The sequence below is a fragment of the Apium graveolens genome, chromosome 5 (assembly GCF_009905375.1).
Source record: "Apium graveolens cultivar Ventura chromosome 5, ASM990537v1, whole genome shotgun sequence".
In the NCBI taxonomy this organism is placed as follows: domain Eukaryota; kingdom Viridiplantae; phylum Streptophyta; class Magnoliopsida; order Apiales; family Apiaceae; genus Apium; species Apium graveolens.
The window spans coordinates 1073043-1094254 of NC_133651.1; the positions used below are offsets into that span (position 1 = coordinate 1073043).

Sequence of the window (21212 nt, forward strand, 5' to 3'; positions counted from 1 at the left end):
TATTTTTCAATTCGATAAAGTTTTATAAATATTAGTTGAACTCGTTAATTCATTTCAAATTATTGAACAATATATATTTTTTAAATAGTATAAAATGTATTGAATCAAATGCTACAATATAGTGTAGATATAACTTTTATTTGAATAATTCAAAATATTAAAATAATTTAAAATATTAAAATAATACAAAATATTTGTACAATATTATCTTGATCAATAAATATTGTTTATGTAAAAGAATTCTTTTTAAAATGCTAGTTTTTTTTAAGTGAAACATGAAAAATAAATCGATTTAATATATCATCGTAGTTTTAACAAATCTCGTGAGATCTCATATCAAATTTCTAATATTTTTAAAATCGGGACAAGTCCCAAAACACTATTGCGCTATAAGTAAAATTAGTAATTTTAATACAAATAATTAATTGACTTTATCTTATAAATACCTCAAACACATTAATTTATATTAATATAAGATATCAAAAAATTTCACATTATCGGTAAAATATTCTCGTCGAACTTGTAATTTAAATTTACTAAACTTAGAATGTAACCATGTTTTTCGTCTAGTCATATAGTCAAATTTCGAGTATTTTTTGAATAATGAGTCGAAATTACTAATTTCAAATTCAAAATAAACTAAAATTCATTGACTCATTATAATTCGAACTTATCTAAATATTTAATATCAATCTAGATTATTTATATATAGGCGATTCTATTTTTAATATTTTCTTTAAAAATTATATATATACATTTTAATTACTTTTTATAATAAAAAATTGTTAAAAATATATGAGATATATTTTCAAACTAAATAATAATAATAAATAAAATAATAACCCATTTATGTATTATACCTAACTTTATATCTGAAATTCAGTTCTTTAAAATTAATTGTACAAATATTTAAGTAACTATCATTTTTTTTGCCGAATTCAAGTAGCTATTTTTAAAGTTAAATAAAATATTTATTTAGCACACTTATATATTATGTGTATGATAAAAATCATATGTGACAATATGGTGTGATGGTATGAGGTTGTATAGAAGAATGAAGCAACCCGAGTTTGATTCTCACAAAACACAACTTTTATATAAATATTAAAAATAGGGGTAGTTTAGTCTTTTTAATGAGACTTTTTAATCTCAAAAAATTATCTTCTTGCATGAGTTTATCTGGTGGTGGATCTGTTGATGATGAATTTATTGATATTTTTGGTGATCTGCAAAGCCTGCATCAGATCTGGGACGGTGATGATTATTTCAAGAGCTCACCTTTCACAACTAAAGATTGTTCATTTTTCATGGGTTTACACTTTCGGCATGTCTATAGCTGGTATACGGCATGTAGATAGTTGGGGTGTCTTCGACATGTCTATAGCTGGTGTCCGGCATGTAGATAGCTGGGATGCCGTTTCTCCAATCTCATTTTATGCAATTGGTGTTTCTGAACACTGGGCTAACCATAGTTTTTATGTGATATGGTCAATTGCGATGTTGCTATTTTCAGAGATGCTGCTGCAATTTGGATCGCTTAGGATGTCTTTGATTTCGTTTTTAATTTCAAGAATTTTTAAATTCTATGTGTTAAACGATCAGGAAACAAATCATCTAATTGTTTTTAATATGTTATTTGTTTTATCACCTGGTTGTATCGACAGTTGGGGGTTTGTCCCGACTGTACTATATTCAATTTAATGAGAATTTTCTGCATTTGTCAAGAGAAAAAGTTTGGTTGCTAATGAAAAAGAAATTGGTCTGGTAGAATCTATACAATACTATTATTATAAGCAAAATATAGTTTCCTAAAAATTCTGTTAACACCTTCTAAAATAAAGTTTAAATAATTATAATTTAATTAAAAAAATAAACCATGTATCTAATACAATTACATACTCTTATGAATTATTATTGAAGTTAATTTTTAATCACACTCAACTTCAATCTTACCTCTTTTATATGGAACCAAACACTTTCAAAATTAATTTTAGTAATTTAAATTATAATATAACAATAGAATTAATAAATCAAGAAAAAATTATCACTTTCATATAGGCACCGCATCCGCACAGTAAAGCAGATGTCGTAGTAGAAAGACTTATTAAGATTTTAACTATTTAAATTTTGAATCTTTCAATAATATAATACATACAAAATAATATGTAAATATTTTAACTTCGTTAATCTCAATAATACATACTTATTATTTTTTTTAAATTATTTTGATATAAAATAATAAAATTACAAATGTTATAATCAGTCCGTGCATCGCACGGGTTATAGGCTAGTATGAAAATAAATACAAATACACTTCTAGGAGGACAAATTATCTAAAGGGCTTTTCTCGTTTATTTTCTAAAGCTAAGTTTTTGTGATATTTGTATCTGGGTGAATGACAAATTTAGTCTGTTTTTATATAAAATTAACAAAAATGATCAATTTTTAAAAAATTGATGGGATACGAGTATTCACTTTATATGAGATACCCAACTATCAGTAGGGTATGCTATATATGAAATACTTATGCTACATATAAAATACCCAAGTGTCAGAGTATCTTATACAAATTAGGGTACACCCAATTGACAATGGAATATCAAATTGGCTAAAATTGACCGCTTTTTTCAGAATTACTATTTTTTTTTTAAAATTTTAAAAAATCGGCTATTTTTGTCATTTTTTCTAAGGGAATCACTCTTAGTACCAAATATACTTTTAACAGTAAAATTATAACAGAAAAATGATTGTCATTTTCTATTTCTATTTAGTTCTAGTAATAAATCTATTTTATTTGTAATAAAAACCGTTACTTGAATATTTTCTAAGAATAAGGAAAAATTGTAGAGGAAAAGAGAAACAAACCCCATCCAAAAGCATATACAGCACTTGTATAAAATGTATGAGATCATCTTATTATTCTGCCTTTACATTTATTCAAACACTCAGCTCTCATTGCCATAGCAACATATGATCTACAGCCATTTACAATGTTAATCTACACCGAGGAAAACAAAATCATATTGAAGAGCCTGGCTATAACATGGTCTGCGAAACAACTTTTCTGTTATTTGCTTCAACATCAGTGCCAGAATCAAGTTTTCTAAATACTAGCTTTTGCTGGGGAAGCTGGCCATCAGCAAATGCTGTAACCTCTGTGTCTACCAACACAGTGTCTTCGTCTTTGAACTCTCCCCTCAATATACCTTTGGCAAGCTCATTTTCAACATTTTGCTGAATCACACGCTTCACCGGCCTTGCACCATAACTTGGGTCATACCCAAGACTCCCTAAGAGTTCGACTGCAGCATCGGTCACCTTAAGCTTCATCTTCCGGTCGGCTATCCTCTTTTGTACTCGCTCAAGCTGGCAGATAAAGGTGCAAAGAAATTAAATTAAATGAGAAAGACAAAATATATTTACCAACAAAACATATTTAATAAAACTAATTGAAATCCATTTTTTAAGATTTAGCCTTTAAGAAGTAGAAAAACTCACCTCTGGCATATCGCAAACTGATGACACGCTCAACTAAAAAATATATTCACTATATAGTTCAAGCATAGAGTTATTAAAAATTACCTGTATCCTGACAATGCTGTTAATCTGATCACGGTCAAGAGGCTGGAATACTATGTACTCATCAACTCGGTTCATGAACTCTGGCTTGAAAACTGACCTTGCAGCATCCAGTACTCTTCGCTTTATCGTCTCATAACTTGTCTCTTCATCATCTGTGCCAAGTATGTACTGGGAACCCACATTTGAAGTCATAATTATGACAGTGTTGGTGAAACTCACAGTGCGACCCTGTGAATCAGTCACCCTACCATCGTCTAGTATTTGAAGGAACACATTGAACACATCAGAATGAGCTTTCTCAATCTCATCAAACAAAATAACTGCATATGGCCTCCTGCGGACCGTCTCCGTCAGCTGTCCTCCTTCATCATATCCTACATAGCCAGGTGGAGCGCCTATTAATCTTGAAACTGTATGCTTTTCCATATACTCGCTCATGTCTATCCTCACAAGAGCATCCTCAGTGTTGAACATATAAGATGCAAGGGCCTTGGCTAGTTCTGTTTTCCCAACTCCAGTAGGACCCATGAACATGAAGCTAGCTATTGGGCGGTGAGGATCTGATAGGCCTGCTCGAGATCGCTGAATTGCCTCAGCCACAGATGTGACGGCAGGATCCTGGCCAACCACACGTTTGTGCAGCTCTTCTTCCAAATGTAACAACTTATCTCTGTCCGATTGTTGTAGCTTTGAGACTGGAATACCAGTCCATTTACTGACAATTTCAGCAATATCACTCCCGCTGACTTCTTCTCTAAGCATGGACTTCCCAGACCTCATATATTCATCTAGTTCTTTCTCTGCAGTTTCAAGTTGACGCTGCAAGGAGTTCAAACTCCCATATTTCAACTCTGCAGCACGATTAAGATCATACTCCCTCTCTGCCTGCTGGATCTCAAGATTTACTCTATCAATCTGCAAATAATCAAAAAAAGTTGTTAACATCTAAAAACTTGCCTCCTTCCAACTTTGATGAAGTGTCATATGAATTTTGGTCTATCTGATTTAAGATTTGTGCAAGACCTATAATCATAATATTATTTAAAATTTAAGGGATAATCAAATAATTGCAACCTCCATAAAACAAACTCAGAAGTGACAAACATAATCTTTACATACCTCTTCTTTGATCGACTGCAAGCGTGTCATGACGGTTTTCTCATGTTCCCATTGCTCATTTAATTCAGTTTGTCTCTTCTTCAAAAGATTTAACTCTGACTCAAGGCGATCCAGTCTATCCTTAGAAGCTTTATCTGTGTCATTAGTAAGAGATAACCTTTCCATTTCTAGTTTAAGTACTGAACGATTGATCTCGTCAAGTGCTGTTGGTTTTGAGGTGATTTCCATTTTCAATTTTGCTGCGGCTTCATCAACTAGATCAATAGCTGTGAAAAAAAAACAGTAAATCAGCACTAAACATTACTTCAGTGTCTACTGCATTAAGAGGCAGAAGGTATCTTCTACTTCTATATAGACTTATAGTTTGACACTTGCCATTTGCTAGCCATCTTTATTTTGCAATGATAATCCCTTCAAAGTAAGGAAACGTCATATTTAGTTGAATTATGTTTTAGTTTTCCTGATATATATATCACTGTTTCCTTTGTACTCTTTCTAGAACGGAACTGGTAATGGGACATTAATGACCAAATCTATTTCTAGCTAATTAAAGTGATACGACATCATCCATCTCTTCCAGCCATCTTACTACTACAACACATAAATACCATAGAAGCTAAAAACCATAATCCTCACAAAATTTTAGGAAATTTACGTGATTGACTTCTAAACACACCACTGAAAAATATCACGCAGTGTGCTAATGCATCAGCAATGGTCCAAATAGCATATTCAAAAAAAATCAAATACTTCACAAGTTATCTAACTACTTTTTGCAAGAATACCTTTATCCGGTAAGAAACGGCCACTAATGTAACGATCAGATAGAATTGCAGCCTCCACCAGTGCCCCATCAGAGATGCGAACCCCATGATGCAGTTCATATCTTTCCCGCAACCCGCGCAATATAGAGATGGTATCTTCAACTGTGGGCTGATCTACATAGACTTGCTGGAAACGTCGCTCCAAGGCTGGATCTTTCTCAATGTATTTCCGATATTCATCCAAGGTAGTTGCCCCTATACATCGCAATTCTCCACGTCCAAGCATGGGCTTCAAGAGATTTCCAGCATCCATTGCCCCATTGGTGGCACCTGAAGAGGAGTTTATAAAGTTTATATTATAATATAACATCAACAATCATGGCATCAGCAACAGCACATGGCGAAAGTCGATTAAAAGAAACTTAGCAGTGAACTCAATACATGTCAAAACTGGCATTCATTTAATTGAAAAATAAATTGCAAAGTAACAAATTTCTGATATGTACCTGCCCCAACAACTGTATGGATCTCATCAATGAAAAGGATCGTTTGTCCATCTGATTCAGTTACTTCCTTAAGCACAGCCTTTAATCTGTCTTCAAACTCTCCGCGGTATTTAGCTCCAGCAATAAGTGCACCCATATCCAGCGATATCAACTAAAAATTAACAATCAGTATGAGTTCATAAAAACACCGTATATATCTCTCTGTAGAAGCTAGTGGCTCAAATCTAAATTATACCTTCCGGTTCATCAAAGCTTGAGGGACATCTCCTTCGACAATTCTCTGAGCAAGCCTGTAAGACATCGAGACGAATTAATACCTTCAAAATTATCAGCCAAAAAAAGTATTGCAGACATATATTGATCTTATCGATGAATAAAAGTTCAGCAGTGGTAACCCTATCACAAGGCATATTAAAGTTTCTGCTACCATCTTATGTGACTGGCAAGTTCATATAGAGAAAGTTGAAGAACAACATTGCGGTATAGTATATAAAGTAGCAGCACTTGTTTGTAATTTAATTTTTTCAGCGCTATCATCTTGACTCTATTTGTTCTTCGATATACATGCATGATAAAATATTGAAACAGGAGAAGCTAAAACGACCACTAGCAACACGACAAAAAGTAAGAAGAGCTTACCCCTCAGAAATTGCAGTTTTCCCAACACCAGGCTCACCAATTAGGACAGGATTATTCTTTGTTCTCCTTGAAAGAATCTGTATGCATCTCCTTATTTCATCATCCCTTCCAATCACTGGATCAAGCTTTCCTGACCTTGCCATGGCAGTCAAATCTTTTCCATACTTCTCTAGTGCTTCGTACTTCCCCTCGGGATCTGTAACAGTTTTGTTAGATTTTACGAAGTTTATTTATGAGATAGAGCTACCAGAGACTTTCAACGCATACAAACAAGTACTATTAATTGCTTATATATATACTCAAGAGAATTTTCAAGACCCTAAGATGGAAAATAAGGAAAAGTTCGTAGATTAAAAGCATAAATGAGTTATAAAATTGGAATAATGCAATTATCTACATGAGGCAACAGAACAGGAACAGAGAACTTATTCAGACTGTGAAACAAACTGCAACCGAAATAATCCTTATAAATATGATGGCAAAAAGTGCAATAGTAACTGCACTTAGATTAGAAAGTGGAAACCAAGAATTACGAGGAAGTTAATTCTTGTGAGGCATTTAATGACCTGCAGTATTTCCTAGCAAGGTAAAATTGAAAGATAAACACTGGCTTTCACTAAACCATTTAATTTGACAAAATTATATAAGTCATGCTACAAATGAATTACGATGTGGAAACCAACCCTGTAAACATGTATTATTTTTGAAAAACACTAGCAATAATAAAAGAATTTGGTCTTAGATTACCTTTGTCAATCACTGTTTGGCGTCCCCGTATAGCTTCTATAGCATTCTTTAAAGCTTTAAGTGAAATCTGAAAATCTTTACACAATTGCTTTCCAAATCGTCTATCTTCCACATATCCAAGCACCAAATGCTCAACTGATACAAATGAATCATTATACTCTTTCTTGTAATCTCTGGCACGCTGTATCAAGGACTCCAAGTCTCGCCCTAACATTGAGCCAGCAGACTCACTAATAACCTAGTTTAAATAAATGGACACAAACACAGGGAATTGATAAGTACTTCTAAAAATACGTAACTATAACTATTACCAATTCACAGTAACCTATACAAAGTTAATAATCGAGCTACGTTCAACATAACATCAATTTTATCTCACCATTCATAGCTAGTAACTAGTGAGTAGTTTATCAATTTGATCAAATAGACACGAAAACTTAGTGACTTATGTTCAAACAAAGCAAAAAAGTTAAGAAAGTACCTTCGGCTGGAGATTTATGAACTTCTCCGTAGCTTCAAGAAGCCGAGTATTATCGACACCAGCCTTAGAAAAAATCCTACGAGCAAGTCCATTCTTCTGCTCCAACAAAGCCTTCAACAAATGCTCCGTCTCCACAATTTGATGCTTATTCTCTTTCGCAACTTCAGGTGAAGTAACAATAGCTTGCCAAGCCATTTCCGTAAACTCCTCTTGCGTAATCTATCCAAAACAATCAACAACATCAATACTCCAATCAACTCTACACAATTATCCAAAACTAATTCTTATACACATACAGTCAAAATCCTCAACACCGGAAAATTTAATTCATTTATCTAGATTTTTTTATGACTCAATTAAATCAATACAATCATCCAAAACTAATTCTTACACACATACAGTCAAAATCCTCATCACCGGAAAATTTAATTCATTTATCGAGATTTTTTTATGACTCAATTAAATCAATACAATCATCCAAAACTAGCTCTTACACACATACAGTCAAATTCCTCATCACCGGAAAATTGAATTCATTTATCGAGATTTTTTTATTACTCAATTAAATCAATACAACTATCCAAAACTAAACAATTACACGTCATATACACATACACTTAAGAGCCTCAACACCGAAACATTTTATTCATTTGTTTATTGTTTATCTACATTTTTTGATATTCAATTAAATCAATACAATTATCGAAAACTAATAAATTACACGTCACATACACACATACAGTTAAAAATCTAAGACCGGAACATTTTATTAATTTATCGAGATTTGTTATCATTCATTTATCGAATATTCATTTTATCGAGATTCTACTCTACTAAACAAACACTGAGAAACACGTACTCTTCCGCCAGAAGCTTCGCAACGGACAATAAAAGAAGCGGAGTTGTTGTTCCGGAAGGTTCTAGAAGGTTTGGTGAAAAACGCATTGTTAGGGTTACTTTTTAGCGATAATTTGGGAGAGAGATTGGGAGAGAAAGGAGAGAGATAATAGAGAGAGGTTGTTTAGGAGTTTTGTTAGAGAGACGAGTAGAGAGAGATCGGAGAGAGATAGCGGAAAACGACGTCGTAGTAGCCATTGATAGGAGTGTGAAAAATGATGAGAAATAGTAGAGGGTTTGCGGGGAATTTAAAAGGAGAGGGGCGTGTTTGGGATCTCAATGTGTTTTCGCGTACTTTCTAGATTACGTACTAGTGGGACCATTCTTTTGTAAAATGATTGAGGTGTTGTTCAAGAAAAGAATAAATCCATAAGATCATCAAAAATGCTACTCATATTTTTGTAATAGTGATTTTATTATTTTGAGGGAATATTTTTTAACTTAAATTTTGTAATTTATGTAAAAAAATTCGTTTTTAAGGAAAGTAATTTAAGTTATTTTTTGTTGCATTTAATTTGAGAAATGTATGGGTTCACAAAAATCGTTCCTGAAATGGTTTCCGAATGATGAGTTGTCATCATTACACATTAGTCACTAACTCTAATAAAAATGGACTCTTTTTATTGATGGAATTGATGTGAATGCAAGGGGCCATTAACATTATTATTCAACCACCAGTAAGAAGAGCTCATTTATACGAGAGTGAGTGACTATTGTGTGCACTTGAGCACACCATAGAAAATTCCATAAATAAAATGGACCTCTGTATTAATACGAATCTCACTAATAACAAGATGACGTGTGTCATTTTGAAAAAGTTTTACAAATTATTTTGGGGTGTCGGTCCTAAATGTCCCTGTGAAGTGAAAAATGATCCAAAATATCACTTCCGAAAATTATGGCTCAAAATGTCAATTTACCACATTTCATCATGCATCATTTGGATAAAAGACCCAAAACGCTGAATCGTGCAACATTATAGCCATTCAATTTTTTTTCTTTTTTCTTATAAGGTGCAAAACGAGACATAGCGTAGGGTTTTGGCCTCAAAACGCTATTTCATTTAGCGTTTTGACATTAAAAAATTAAAAAAAAAAGAAGAAACAATATGCTAATCGGTTTTGGTTTGTTTTCAAAAAGGAGTACAATATAGTGTATTGAGTCGACATTTTGGTCATAATTTTCAGAAGTGACATTTTTTTATCATTTTTTATCCCACGGTGACATTTTGGTCCACGTCTCATTATTTTTAATGGGGGCAACTTGTTAAGAAACTTATCATGCGGCTATATGGAAAGCTCCATCTTTTCAGCTCATTGTAAGCATTTGAGAGCTTCAAGTGTACTTCAAAAAGATGAGGAACACATATACTTAGAGATATGGTGCCATTTGTTTCAATATCATCAACTGTTGTGCACTTATGAATGTCGAAAGACAGGGAGATGCTGGCTGGAGATGTTACTGGATGAATACAAAATAAATCTAATTCTGAAACACTACGCTTGTAAGATGAATCTGTGTCGGAAATTTGAGCTAGGTCCAGCCGCATAGGGTGCCCTGCTTACTTACTGCTTGTTACCTTCATGGGAAACTGGATGCTTATTGCGGAAAAATTGCTTCTGCAAGCCGTTTCGAGTTGAAATCAGATGATGAGCACAATTTCGAGTTTTTGATCACTATGTATAAAAATGCAGGTCGTTTGGAGGATGCAGTGGGTGAAATCGACGATGGAAGAGAGGTTTGGACTAACAGCATGTATTCATTTAGATTAAAGCTGAATTAATCTAGAGATCAAAGACATATATAAAGAGAGATTTAGAGAGACACGATCCTGTCAAGGTTAGAGGTCAGGCCTCCAAAGATGGGCATCCGTGATCCACTTTTCGACCCATTAATGAGTTCTCGAGTGAGAGGAAATGTTAGAATATAAGATCCTACAAAGGGTTATTCTCTAACACCTTGCGGTTTTAGAGTAACTGGTTCCTTGACGGCAACAGTCCCATTAGTTCTGTATCTAGAGAGGCTCGTTTCCGTTAACCAGATTGTAACCTCATGGTCCATACGGCACCTTAATATCACAGTCATATACAACTTAATAATAGCAAAAAAATAAAACAGTACAAATTTAGCCATTCATCTGGTAGCTGTTAACTTTTCCTTTTTTAGGAACAACATGATAGCCAATAATCAAATTAATTGGCATAATTAGCACAAAAATAAAATTTAGCAATTGTATCAGTAAACAAGTCTTCACACAATCACACAAATTTGAGCAAAGGCTTTTGATTATTAATCAACACCAGAATGTACAATACAAAACTTAAACACCAAAACACTTCCTTAAACGTCTTCTAATCTTTAACGTTAAGACACAAACTGTTGAAGGAACTCACAGTCCTTGATTGAAAAGGAAGGTGTCTGAGTAAAACTAAACAATAAATAAAACAGGGGAGAAGTTTTTTTAAACAGTTATATGAACACGTTGATCTTATCAAGAAAAGGGTTATGATAAATGTGCACCTCGCCAGTTCGTTTCTTGTGTAAACATGTACAAGCATCAATATCGTTACCAACTCCAGCATTGTACAACTGAAACCATATGAGAAAGTGTTATTAATTGCCAATTGGACAAAAAACCAAGGACCTACATTATAACCAAATCGCTAGCAAAGCTGGTTTGTGCTCGACTTAAACTGACATGCAGCAGCTGAAGATGAGATTGGAACCTTGTTAGTTTACTCAATCCCATCTGCTTGCATACTCGCTTGTTCAGCGTCAAGCCAAAACTCAACTCCTTGTATTTAGCATTAACAGTGGTACTCTACTGTGTGTGCCTGTGTGTGTGTGAAGACCGCAAATAGAGAGTAGATACAATATAACAAACATTCAAATATTTTCCTTATGTTTCTAAACATTACTACAAACCTGGAATAATGCAAGTCTCTGTACTTTATAATATGACACAGAGACACTTGTTTTGTTTTGGATTAGTCTGTGCTTTGTTTTCTGTTACATGAGAAAAACAAGAATTTGGTCAGAGATACTATACTTCTTCAAACAGGTAAAACTGAACTTTATGAAACAGGGAAACAAATCAAGTTCTCTGCCAAGACTTTAAACAAAACGAGACTAGATCCAGAATAAAGAATATGGGGGTGACTGCATGCTCGTTCTTACACAGGTGATCACCTCTACAATAAGATATTTACCCCTGAATTCACTATTCCCAGATTGGGTAGAGTGTTTCCTTTTCAAAGTGCTACCTTATTGTAAAGAATGGGTAGTCACTGATCTCCGGAAAGTCCATTAAAGTAATAATAATTACAAACTGCACCAAGTCACTAGATATTGATTTTTAACTTTGAGAATAATTACTAATACCAAACAATATGATTGAGTATTGTCGTAATTAAGGCAATTTAAGTTGCTCAAAGGTTGAAAAATTCACAGGAATTGATTTATGTATGCTCTTAATATATAACGGAAGTGCAAAAACGGATATGGTAATGCCTGTAATATTTGGGCTTGGGCTGCTTGGCTATGATGACGTATGAGAATGCTAGACATGCTATTCTATATTTGGGTTTTTGTTTTTTTGGGGGGTGTCTAGGTTGAAGAGCAAAGCAGGGCTGAAAAATTATAAAGCTAAACGGCTAGTATCTTGTCTTCAACCTCAGCATGTTAACGAGCTGCAGCCTGTTTACAAACAAGTTGGAGATAAATATAATGTTAACTTTACCTTTTTCAGGAGGAGCTGGTTGAACAACCACATGCATAGTTTTGACTCCCCCAGGAATATCACACAAGGGGTTCCTGCATTCTCCTACTGTTGTGCTGTTCTCCAATATTCTTCCAGCACTAATTAACTTCAAATCTTTTACTGTCCTTGGACCATTTCCCCTCTCTATTGAAAGAAAAACTTGTTATATCAGTATTAGCACATCTTGAAGTTTAAGGATTACAGCAGAACCAAGTACATCATAATTACCAAAGGTTATAATATATACGAGACTGCTTTACATTTCCCAGAACAAAAGAAATTTATATGAATAAAACCATATACCTAGTCCCTTAAACTAGTAGTAGTTTTCTCATTTCCCGTGACTTTTGAGTGTACAGTGTGAATATAAACGACAAAGGTCTTCTAATTGTTAAGACTTGCATAAAAACTAAGAACATCAAATCAATAAGAGACGTAGTTTCTCTCCTAAATGACAACCATTCCTGCTATACATGAATAGACCATGTGAAGTAGGAACGCATTTCTGATAACACCATGAATGAGGTTAATAAGGAAGCGGGTGTAAAGTCATAACTTTATTGGCAAATGTAAATAGCATTTCTGCAACGGCCTTTATATTACATAGTTTTTCGTCTTATTCCTATGAGTATAACCGGATAGAAAACTATATTGAGAATTTAGCCACTCAGATATTGAAGTTCTTTCAGATATTCCACCACACAACCTTCCATAAATTTTGGTTTAATTTACATGCCAAATCAAAATTCTAAGAAACAAATATTTAACGTGTGAATAAAGTACTGACATACAAACAAGCAACTAAAATTCAGATACAGTGAAGGTTGACGGCACATTAGTTACATATAGTCTGTTTAAGATACTCATCAGATAGTTAACATCTACGAAAACAAAAAATTCAACCTAAGTAGCCAACCTTTAGGCCACTGCGCAAGGATGCTTTCCTTTAAATTCGAAACACTTGTAGCAGCTGGAAAAGTCTTGGGACCAATGTCCAACCCATCCGTCAACCTAAACTTGATCTCAAGCTGGTCCTGAATTCCAGACATAATTCAAAATTCCTGAAAAAAAATCAGAACAGGATAGCAGTCTTCACAGATTCTCCAAATCCAAATTTCCTGCACCAAAAACCAATACCACGCTAAAAGCTGAAATCCTCGGTTTGCACTGTGAGAGGCTGATTTCAGAAGCAAAACACAAACTTGGAGCTAATTGCATCAAGATAAGGACAAAAATATTGAAGTCTTCAAGTTACAACAAGCAAGACCGATAAATCAACTACTAATTACATAGGATAGGTAGAAAACAGGAAGTGAACTCTAACACCCAATTCGATTCTAACAAGAATTTAGTAAAGGAAAATGTCGAATTTGATACAGGAAACAATCAAGAAAACAAAGTTTGAAGCTTTTTGTGACAAGAATAAAGAAAGCATGAGCAGGAGATTCTCTGACAGCTAATTCCAACAATTATCAAGATTCTAATCTTAAATACATAAAAAGTGTGTGTGTGTGTGTGTCTGCAAATCAATCATAGAGTCATAGTAGTTGAATAGGCAAATAGGAAACATGGGTATGTAAACAATCAATAGATTAAAAAGATTCTAACTACAAAGATGTAATAAAAATAATCAAGAGTAATCTTACTTGGCTTGGAGAGTAGTTTAGGGTTGTCCACTTTATGCAATAAAGTCTTTAGGTTCAAACGTCAATTGCCTACAGAAGAAGAAGACAAGGAAGCAAATAACACTGCATACGCCTGTAAATTGGAGTAATTCAATTAATTATATGATACTACAAATCTCCAATACAATCATAATTATAATAATTATTGCCTGTCATTAGTGTAATTAGCATACATTATATTTATAATAATTTTAACCTTGCTCCTTCCATATCTGTAACTTCTAAGTTACCATAACCTTGCTCCTTCTATACCTGTATTTTCGAAGTTACCATTACCATCATCTTTCATTTTCATGTTACTACTTCAACATTATTATTAACCCAAACCGTCATCAGTTTCATTTTATTCAATTTTCTTTAGTCTTCTTCATTACCTCCCTTTAAGATTGCAAGCAACAATTATCGGGTGAGCGAGAATCAAACCCAAAATATGAGACGACAAGAGATAAGCCTTTAACTACATGATTGAGCTGTCTCATCGAGCTCATATTTATTATTTTTGCTTATATTTGTGGCAGGTAAATAGTAATTGGGATTAAACAAAAAAACATAAGTCTGTCCTGTAAAGGCTACTACTAACCTTTACAGCACATTTAGTTAACACTTTGATAATCTTCATAAAGAAATACTCTTAAGAATCATTTAAGTAGGTGTTCTAGTCATGCAATTATTGCGAATATTTACAGCATAAAAAAAAAAGGAACCACCAGCTTATTGATACTTGATCATAAGCAGAAAAATCCTTTAATATATTAGAATTTTTGTCCTGGCCAAGGAAGTTCTTGCGCTTTCCCAATATCCTTCTTCCACAATGGAGATATGATACACATCTTGCCGTAAGGGAGAAACAATACCAACAAATCAACAATGCGGACTCAAATAATATATACCTATTTGGGGGGTGGATAATTTTCTTCACATTTTGTAAATTTCTAACTTACCATACATAAATTACTGACAGATAACCTACCAATGTTCCCTAGACAAAAGGAACATTAATGACCTACCACATATTTATGATTCGAAAGAAGGTGTTTCGTGTTTGAGAATATAGAGGGCATTACAACAGAGTGATAGCTGCAACTTGTAAGAACAGATTAAAGAAAAAAGAAACAAAAGAAGAGAGTAAGATCTATATCTGGAGCTATGCTAAAGAAGAGGCCTTGCACCCCCAGAACTATTGTCTTCAGATCCTTGGTCTGTATGCAATTGTTTTATGTCCGCATTTGGGGTAAAGGGCCAACATATTCCTTTAAAAGCTAAGCAGGCTGATGTTTTCGGATTAAAGAATGAATAATCTCCTCATGCTGGTGATGCACGTTCTCTACTTCAAAAGGTCAAGAGGACAGCAGCGATTAAATTTTGACTGGATGCACTCTGATGTTACTACTACTCCAGTATGTGGCAACCTTTTATAAAATCATTGGAATAGTTAACATACGTTGTCCAAAATGGTCTGAGATGTTGAAAACCTATTTCAAGCCATGGCTTTGCTTGGCCATTGTAGTGAATTACGGCAGCTTTTTTTATACTCTCGATATTGGTGTTATTTTGGTATCCTAGACCCAGCATGTGCCATGATGAGTCGATTGGCTGGACGTAACCTTTAAAAGCGATCAATGCCGGCGGAAGAGTTCCAAGCTTCCACATTGTCAAATTCGACTTCAGATTCTGTGGAGAAAAGGACAACAAAGATGTATTAAGTATTAAGTGCAGATTCAAGCCACTAAATATATCCAAGAAACTTATTATGTTTTACTAGACCAGAAGAATGATCAATTATCAATTTTTTATTATTCAATTTACAAATTGGTAATTTCGTCCTAAGCTTGAGTCGATAAATAACAAGGTCCAAAAACGAACAACCTCAAAGTAACAATTTCTTAGATTTCACTGAAAGTCAAAATAATTTATTCTGCTTTTCATTTGAGAGTATGCAAAACTTGCTATAAATAGCTGTTAGCTGTATGAGACTATAAGCAATGATGAATTCAAGCACTAAATTCAATGTGGTTGACTAACATATTAGAAGTGAATATTGGCCTTAAAAATTACATACCGGCCCAATTTTTTAGGAGAAGTGCATGGGATTTCAGTGAACTTCCAGGTATTACAAACTAAATTAGGCAACTATACCACGTACATACTTTACCTTTTTGACACAACAATTATTGAAAATTGAACAAGAAAGATATGATAATCATTCACACCAAAGCAAAGTAACCAAAAAGAGAGAAGGTTTGGGGTAAAAAGAACACACATATCTTTGACTTTACCTCTTTTAGCCAGGTGTGGTATCTGTCTTTGATATTAGTCTTCCTCCATGCACGCAGGTCAAAGATATTCATACCATAAGCCCAAGCACATTCATCTGGATCTAAGTTCTTCGAAATGAGGGGATGTGAGAAGTTAAAGTAGGTTTTTAATCGCTTAGACATTACCCAGTCATCTTCACCTTTACAGGTTTCAACAGCTCCATTGACCTTTCCACCGAGATCAATTTTCCAAAGTGGAGTCAGGTCACGCTGAATTACAACATCATCGTCTAAGAAAACCACCTTGTCAAGGTTGGGGAAGAGCTGCATCATGCAAATAGCAGTAACATGACACGCAATAGAAAGAAAAAAACAAATAGCTTAACTTTATTACAGCGCAAAGAAGTATCCCATATCACTAGTAATTTTACATAAATCTGATTGTTGGTTGCTCTGTTCTAAACAGTATCTAATTATAATTTGGCTTGTCTACTCACAGTTTCAACCAAGTGAAGTAATCTCTGTCTAACTTTAGCTCTGTATTTTGAATAGCATCCTAATATGTACTTGCAGGAACCAGAAATCTTCTTTCAATAATGTTTTGAAACGAATAAAACGATCTTAATATTCATCAGAGAGAAATAAAAGAGAGCAGGTGACAAAATTACCTCTGGTAAATATATCCGGAGATGGTTCAGCAGCGAAATGTATTTTGGGCTTCTAGCCTGTAGTCTGGATGCAAATTTCCGTGGAGTAGTATTTTTTAGACTGGCCCCCACAACATGATTACCATGGTAGTAGTTCCAGAGTCCAGAATGGTTTTCCACTGCTTCAAGCACAGGAACATTTTCTCTAGTTAACCAATCAAACTGATGAACACCTTTCACTTCGACAATAGCAGGGGCTACGGGATTCAAAGCAAACCATGAGTGCATCCCTGCATAAGTTTTCTTGTCGGTGATGACATGAAAGACAATTCTATCAGGTTTTGTAGAAGACTGGACAGCAGAAGTGACCACAACTGAAGCTGCCAGAATGTTGTCCGATGAGAAAACAAAGTGGTAATACGAGTTGTCAGAAAGGACATGAAGAAGCTCGGGCGAAGGCAACTGTCTCCTTGCACGGGCATTGGAAGAGTATTCATCAGTAAGACGCAGAGCGAGACAGTGAATGCCTTTTGGAACAGCACTAGCTGCATAGTGTCTGTTAAGTAGCTCTGCAAACTTTGATTCCTTTAATTCCTTTTCAGATTGCTCCATCTGTACAATATCAAGTTTGTTTGGGAAATAAGACAGCTGCTTAATGCGGCCCATTTGTAATCGAAAATAATTAGACTCTACCTTCTCAAAAAAAAAATCCTCTGCGCATGAATTGCACATACTGATGCTTACTAAGCACATAACATTCCATTTAACAAAGTCAGTCATCATAGTGGTTCATGTTTATATGTACCTAGTACTTTATAAATAATATTATTCTATTGGCCAGCAGGGGGGATACCACAAACGTGGCAAAATATAGGGTTAACATTATCTTTTGTATCTCTCGAGAATCTCAGACCCAGAACTGTAATTGTTTATCTTATCAGAAGAGTTATAATCTATAAATAATCATAATGTTGAATGGCCTATATATATCTTATCTAGAGACAACAATTCTGTACCTTTGAAGACATTTACTCGTGCTATCAAAATACAGGAGGCCTATCACATAATCAAAACGTAATAAAATATATTATATGTTTACCAATATGGCAGATGCAACATATCCATGAATAATTACAGAGAGTTGGTACATAGTACTATCAGTCATTATTTAACAAGTCGTACTGCTTAAGTGAAGATAAAATAACTATATATACCACCAAAGACAAGTAAGAGATTCATATAAAATATAAAATATTATAATTTGATAATATGCAACTTACCATTCCCTTTAAAATAAGAGCAAATTCCTTTGCTTTGTACTTTTTGGTTTTCAATTCTGTAACAAGTTGACTATATGACTTGGGGAGCTTTATGGCATCTGGGATATCCTCAGAATTCACTTGATTTAATATCTTGTACAAATCTTTAACCAGCCGCTGCTGTCAAAAGTGCGCAATTTCAGTTAATAGTACCAATATAATTTATTAAAACATACAGTTCTGGACCTTATCAAGATGGAAAGATTATGAGTACTGGGTGAGCCGAGTACATGTAAAATATTAATAACAGGATAGAGACAATTTTTACCCCTGAACCATCAACCCTGCCGAGAAGCCTTGGTCCCAACCGCCTGCCTAGACAATCTGAATGGCACAAAAAACATGAATGGTGAATCATAATTCAATGATCAGATATCAATATTTTAAGTTATGAACACAGCGAGCGGAGCAAAATACTTAATTAGTTGGAGTGGAAACGGTAAAAAGAACTAGTACTATCCTAGGCAAGAACAATGAATTGAAAACCAAGTCAACTATATGCTGTGCCAACATTAACACAATATATACAGGAACATTGAAAGAAAAAAACTACAGATACATACCACAAACTGTTGAACATTATAAAAGCAGCCTATGTTCAGAATTAATAGTTGCATCCATTCTTGAAGATGTTAAAGTTAAGTTAAACAGCCCATAAAGATAGTTGTACAGTTAAATGAATATACATATTCTTGCTTTAGCGGTTTGAAAACATAGACGAAGACACATAAAAGTCTATCACTACAACACACTATTACACAGGGCCTCACAGAGAAAGGCGGGTGAGAGTTAAGTGACCATACAAAAAACTTTTGAAAGTAAATTTTAATATTAAAAGGGTCTTATGTAAGTAACATAACACAAGATGATACAGTAGACACTTAAAAACTTAGCCGCATGAAGCAATTTGGAGATATTGCGGCGGTAAGACACGCGGAACTCTATTGATTCAATAAAATAATCACTATTTGTTTTAAATTTATTTATTAGTTTAAGCCTTTAGGATATCTATATAAAAAGCTGCAATCTTTATTATTCATTAATAATTAAGATTTTGAATATTATGAATTATCGAATATTTGACAAATATGAGGATTCATTTATAGTCCTATCGAATCTACGGAGATAGAACTTACTTAGCAAACATGGTTCTCATTATCTGAGTAAGGAACTTTTGAAATTGATATTTTTGACATGGAACCCTTTTACAGTTTTGTTTGCCTTGTCACTTGTAGGAGCTCTTGGTGTGGACTCCGCAGGATTCAATAACTTACGTATTAACTTACTAAGTCTCGTCATTTTAAGAATGAACACTATTCACATTTTGCACTAAAATCCTAATGCTACAATAATAATTACTAAAAACGCATATCTACTCGAAAATCAAATCCACTAGCAAGCCAATTCAACAATGTGATCAAACAAACACAGATCCAAACATACAAATAAATCAAACAAAACAATGCATTGCACGCACATAACATCCAAAAGAAAAATTAAAAAATTACCGAAAGACGAGCACTTGTTAACGCCTTCGAGAGTAACGAGAGCAGTGAGAATAAACAGAAACGGCAACAAACAAGCGAGAATAAGAATAGTATGAAAAAGTGTACGGTAAGAAATGTGACGAGCTGCGACTTTGATCTTCATCAAGTCAGAAAATCCATTGCTGCTCGATATCGTTACACTTCTCATGCTAGGTGAGAAGTGAAGCTGCATCGTCAATCTCTACCAAACCCTAATTTCTCGCCAATTTGTAATTTCTCAAATTTCTAACAATTAAATCTCGCACACCGACAATAATTGCATCAATTTTGAAATCGTGCATTCTCGCCGCCGTAATTCGACGATCCGGCCGTCGCCGGAGAAAAACAACGGTAATTACTCGCCGGCGATTGTTTAAAACACAAATGCATTGAAGATACACACAAAATGTGTGTGTATATGTGTACCAACAGTTCCTTCCTGTTCCTGGCTGTGTATATAGATACAGAGAGTGTGTGTCTATGTTTGATTTCAAATAGAGAGAGAGAAAGAGGGAGAGAGAGAGCGAGAGAGAGAGAGAGAGAGAGAGTTTACAGGGAGAAAAAAAGGTTAAAAATGAAGGAAGGAGAGGTAAGAAATAGAGGAATTTAACAGGGTAATATTTGAAAATGAGGATAAAATAGTGGGGCTGAGCTTAAAAGGGGGAGTAGAATGGGGCCCAGGGAGTGAACTAATTGACCTGGTTTATTGTGTTTTTTTAGTTAAAGTAGTTGCACTGCCAAAATTGTTATTTAAATTACGATAAAATTGCTACAACAAACCAAAACACAGATAGGATAGAATCTACTATACAAAAACTATAATTACCTTTTTTTTCTCTTAAATATATTATTATCATTCGTAATATTCTTCTAGATATTTTACAATCATCTTCATTTAAGATTATTAAAAGCAGCTCATTATCGTGAATATTCTCGTAAAACTTCTACTTTTTCTTTAAATAACTTGTCATCTTGATATTTTTCTAAATTTTCTTTTTAACAAAATTTCTTCTCTTTCTCCTAAAATCAACTTACTATATTATATTTTCCTAAAATCAACTTATTATATTATATATTTTCTGAAATTTTCTTTTAATTTTTAACCTATTAAATATTACAAAAACAACTATCTACAAATGTCTGTCATCATTCGTAATATTTTTCTAACTTTTTCCACGATATATTTCGTTAAAATTTTTTAAATCAACTTATCATCATAATATTCTCCTAACATTTCTTCTTTTTTTAAAAATCAACTTACAATCTTGATATTTTTCTAAATATT

At 33.9% G+C, this 21212-nt stretch overlaps 3 protein-coding genes across 4 annotated transcripts; all 3 read right to left on the reverse strand.

Annotated features, from left to right (window-relative positions):
- Positions 1–2869: 2869 nt before the first annotated feature.
- On the reverse strand, positions 2870–8987 carry LOC141661838 (chaperone protein ClpB3, chloroplastic-like). Its single transcript, XM_074468845.1, is given in 11 exon segments — positions 2870–3366; positions 3583–4497; positions 4702–4967; positions 5487–5795; positions 5972–6122; positions 6207–6261; positions 6611–6806; positions 7358–7595; positions 7839–8057; positions 8698–8813; positions 8816–8987. Coding segments are annotated over 11 exon segments (2913 nt in total). The 5' UTR covers positions 8934–8987; the 3' UTR covers positions 2870–3036.
- Positions 8988–11002: 2015 nt separating this feature from the next.
- On the reverse strand, positions 11003–14293 carry LOC141661841 (membrane-anchored ubiquitin-fold protein 1-like). The gene is made up of 5 exons (XM_074468848.1): positions 14142–14293; positions 13412–13613; positions 12475–12639; positions 11661–11741; positions 11003–11324 (listed from the first exon to the last, which is right to left on the reverse strand). Exons 2-4 carry the CDS (start codon positions 13542–13544, stop codon positions 11686–11688), a joined length of 354 nt encoding a protein of 117 aa, XP_074324949.1. The 5' UTR covers positions 13545–13613; positions 14142–14293; the 3' UTR covers positions 11003–11324; positions 11661–11685.
- Positions 14294–15039: 746 nt separating this feature from the next.
- On the reverse strand, positions 15040–20536 carry LOC141661839 (putative galacturonosyltransferase 13). Of its 2 annotated transcripts, none has more exons than XM_074468847.1 (6): positions 19910–20536; positions 18670–18725; positions 18363–18518; positions 17104–17694; positions 16457–16759; positions 15040–15851 (listed from the first exon to the last, which is right to left on the reverse strand). In XM_074468847.1, the coding sequence occupies exons 1-6, from the start codon at positions 20118–20120 to the stop codon at positions 15570–15572; spliced, it is 1599 nt and encodes a 532-aa protein (XP_074324948.1). In that variant the 5' UTR covers positions 20121–20536; the 3' UTR covers positions 15040–15569. The 2 variants fall into 2 exon arrangements, with proteins under 2 accessions (XP_074324948.1, XP_074324947.1); XM_074468846.1 differs by having other exon boundaries at positions 18363–18521.
- Positions 20537–21212: the final 676 nt, after the last annotated feature.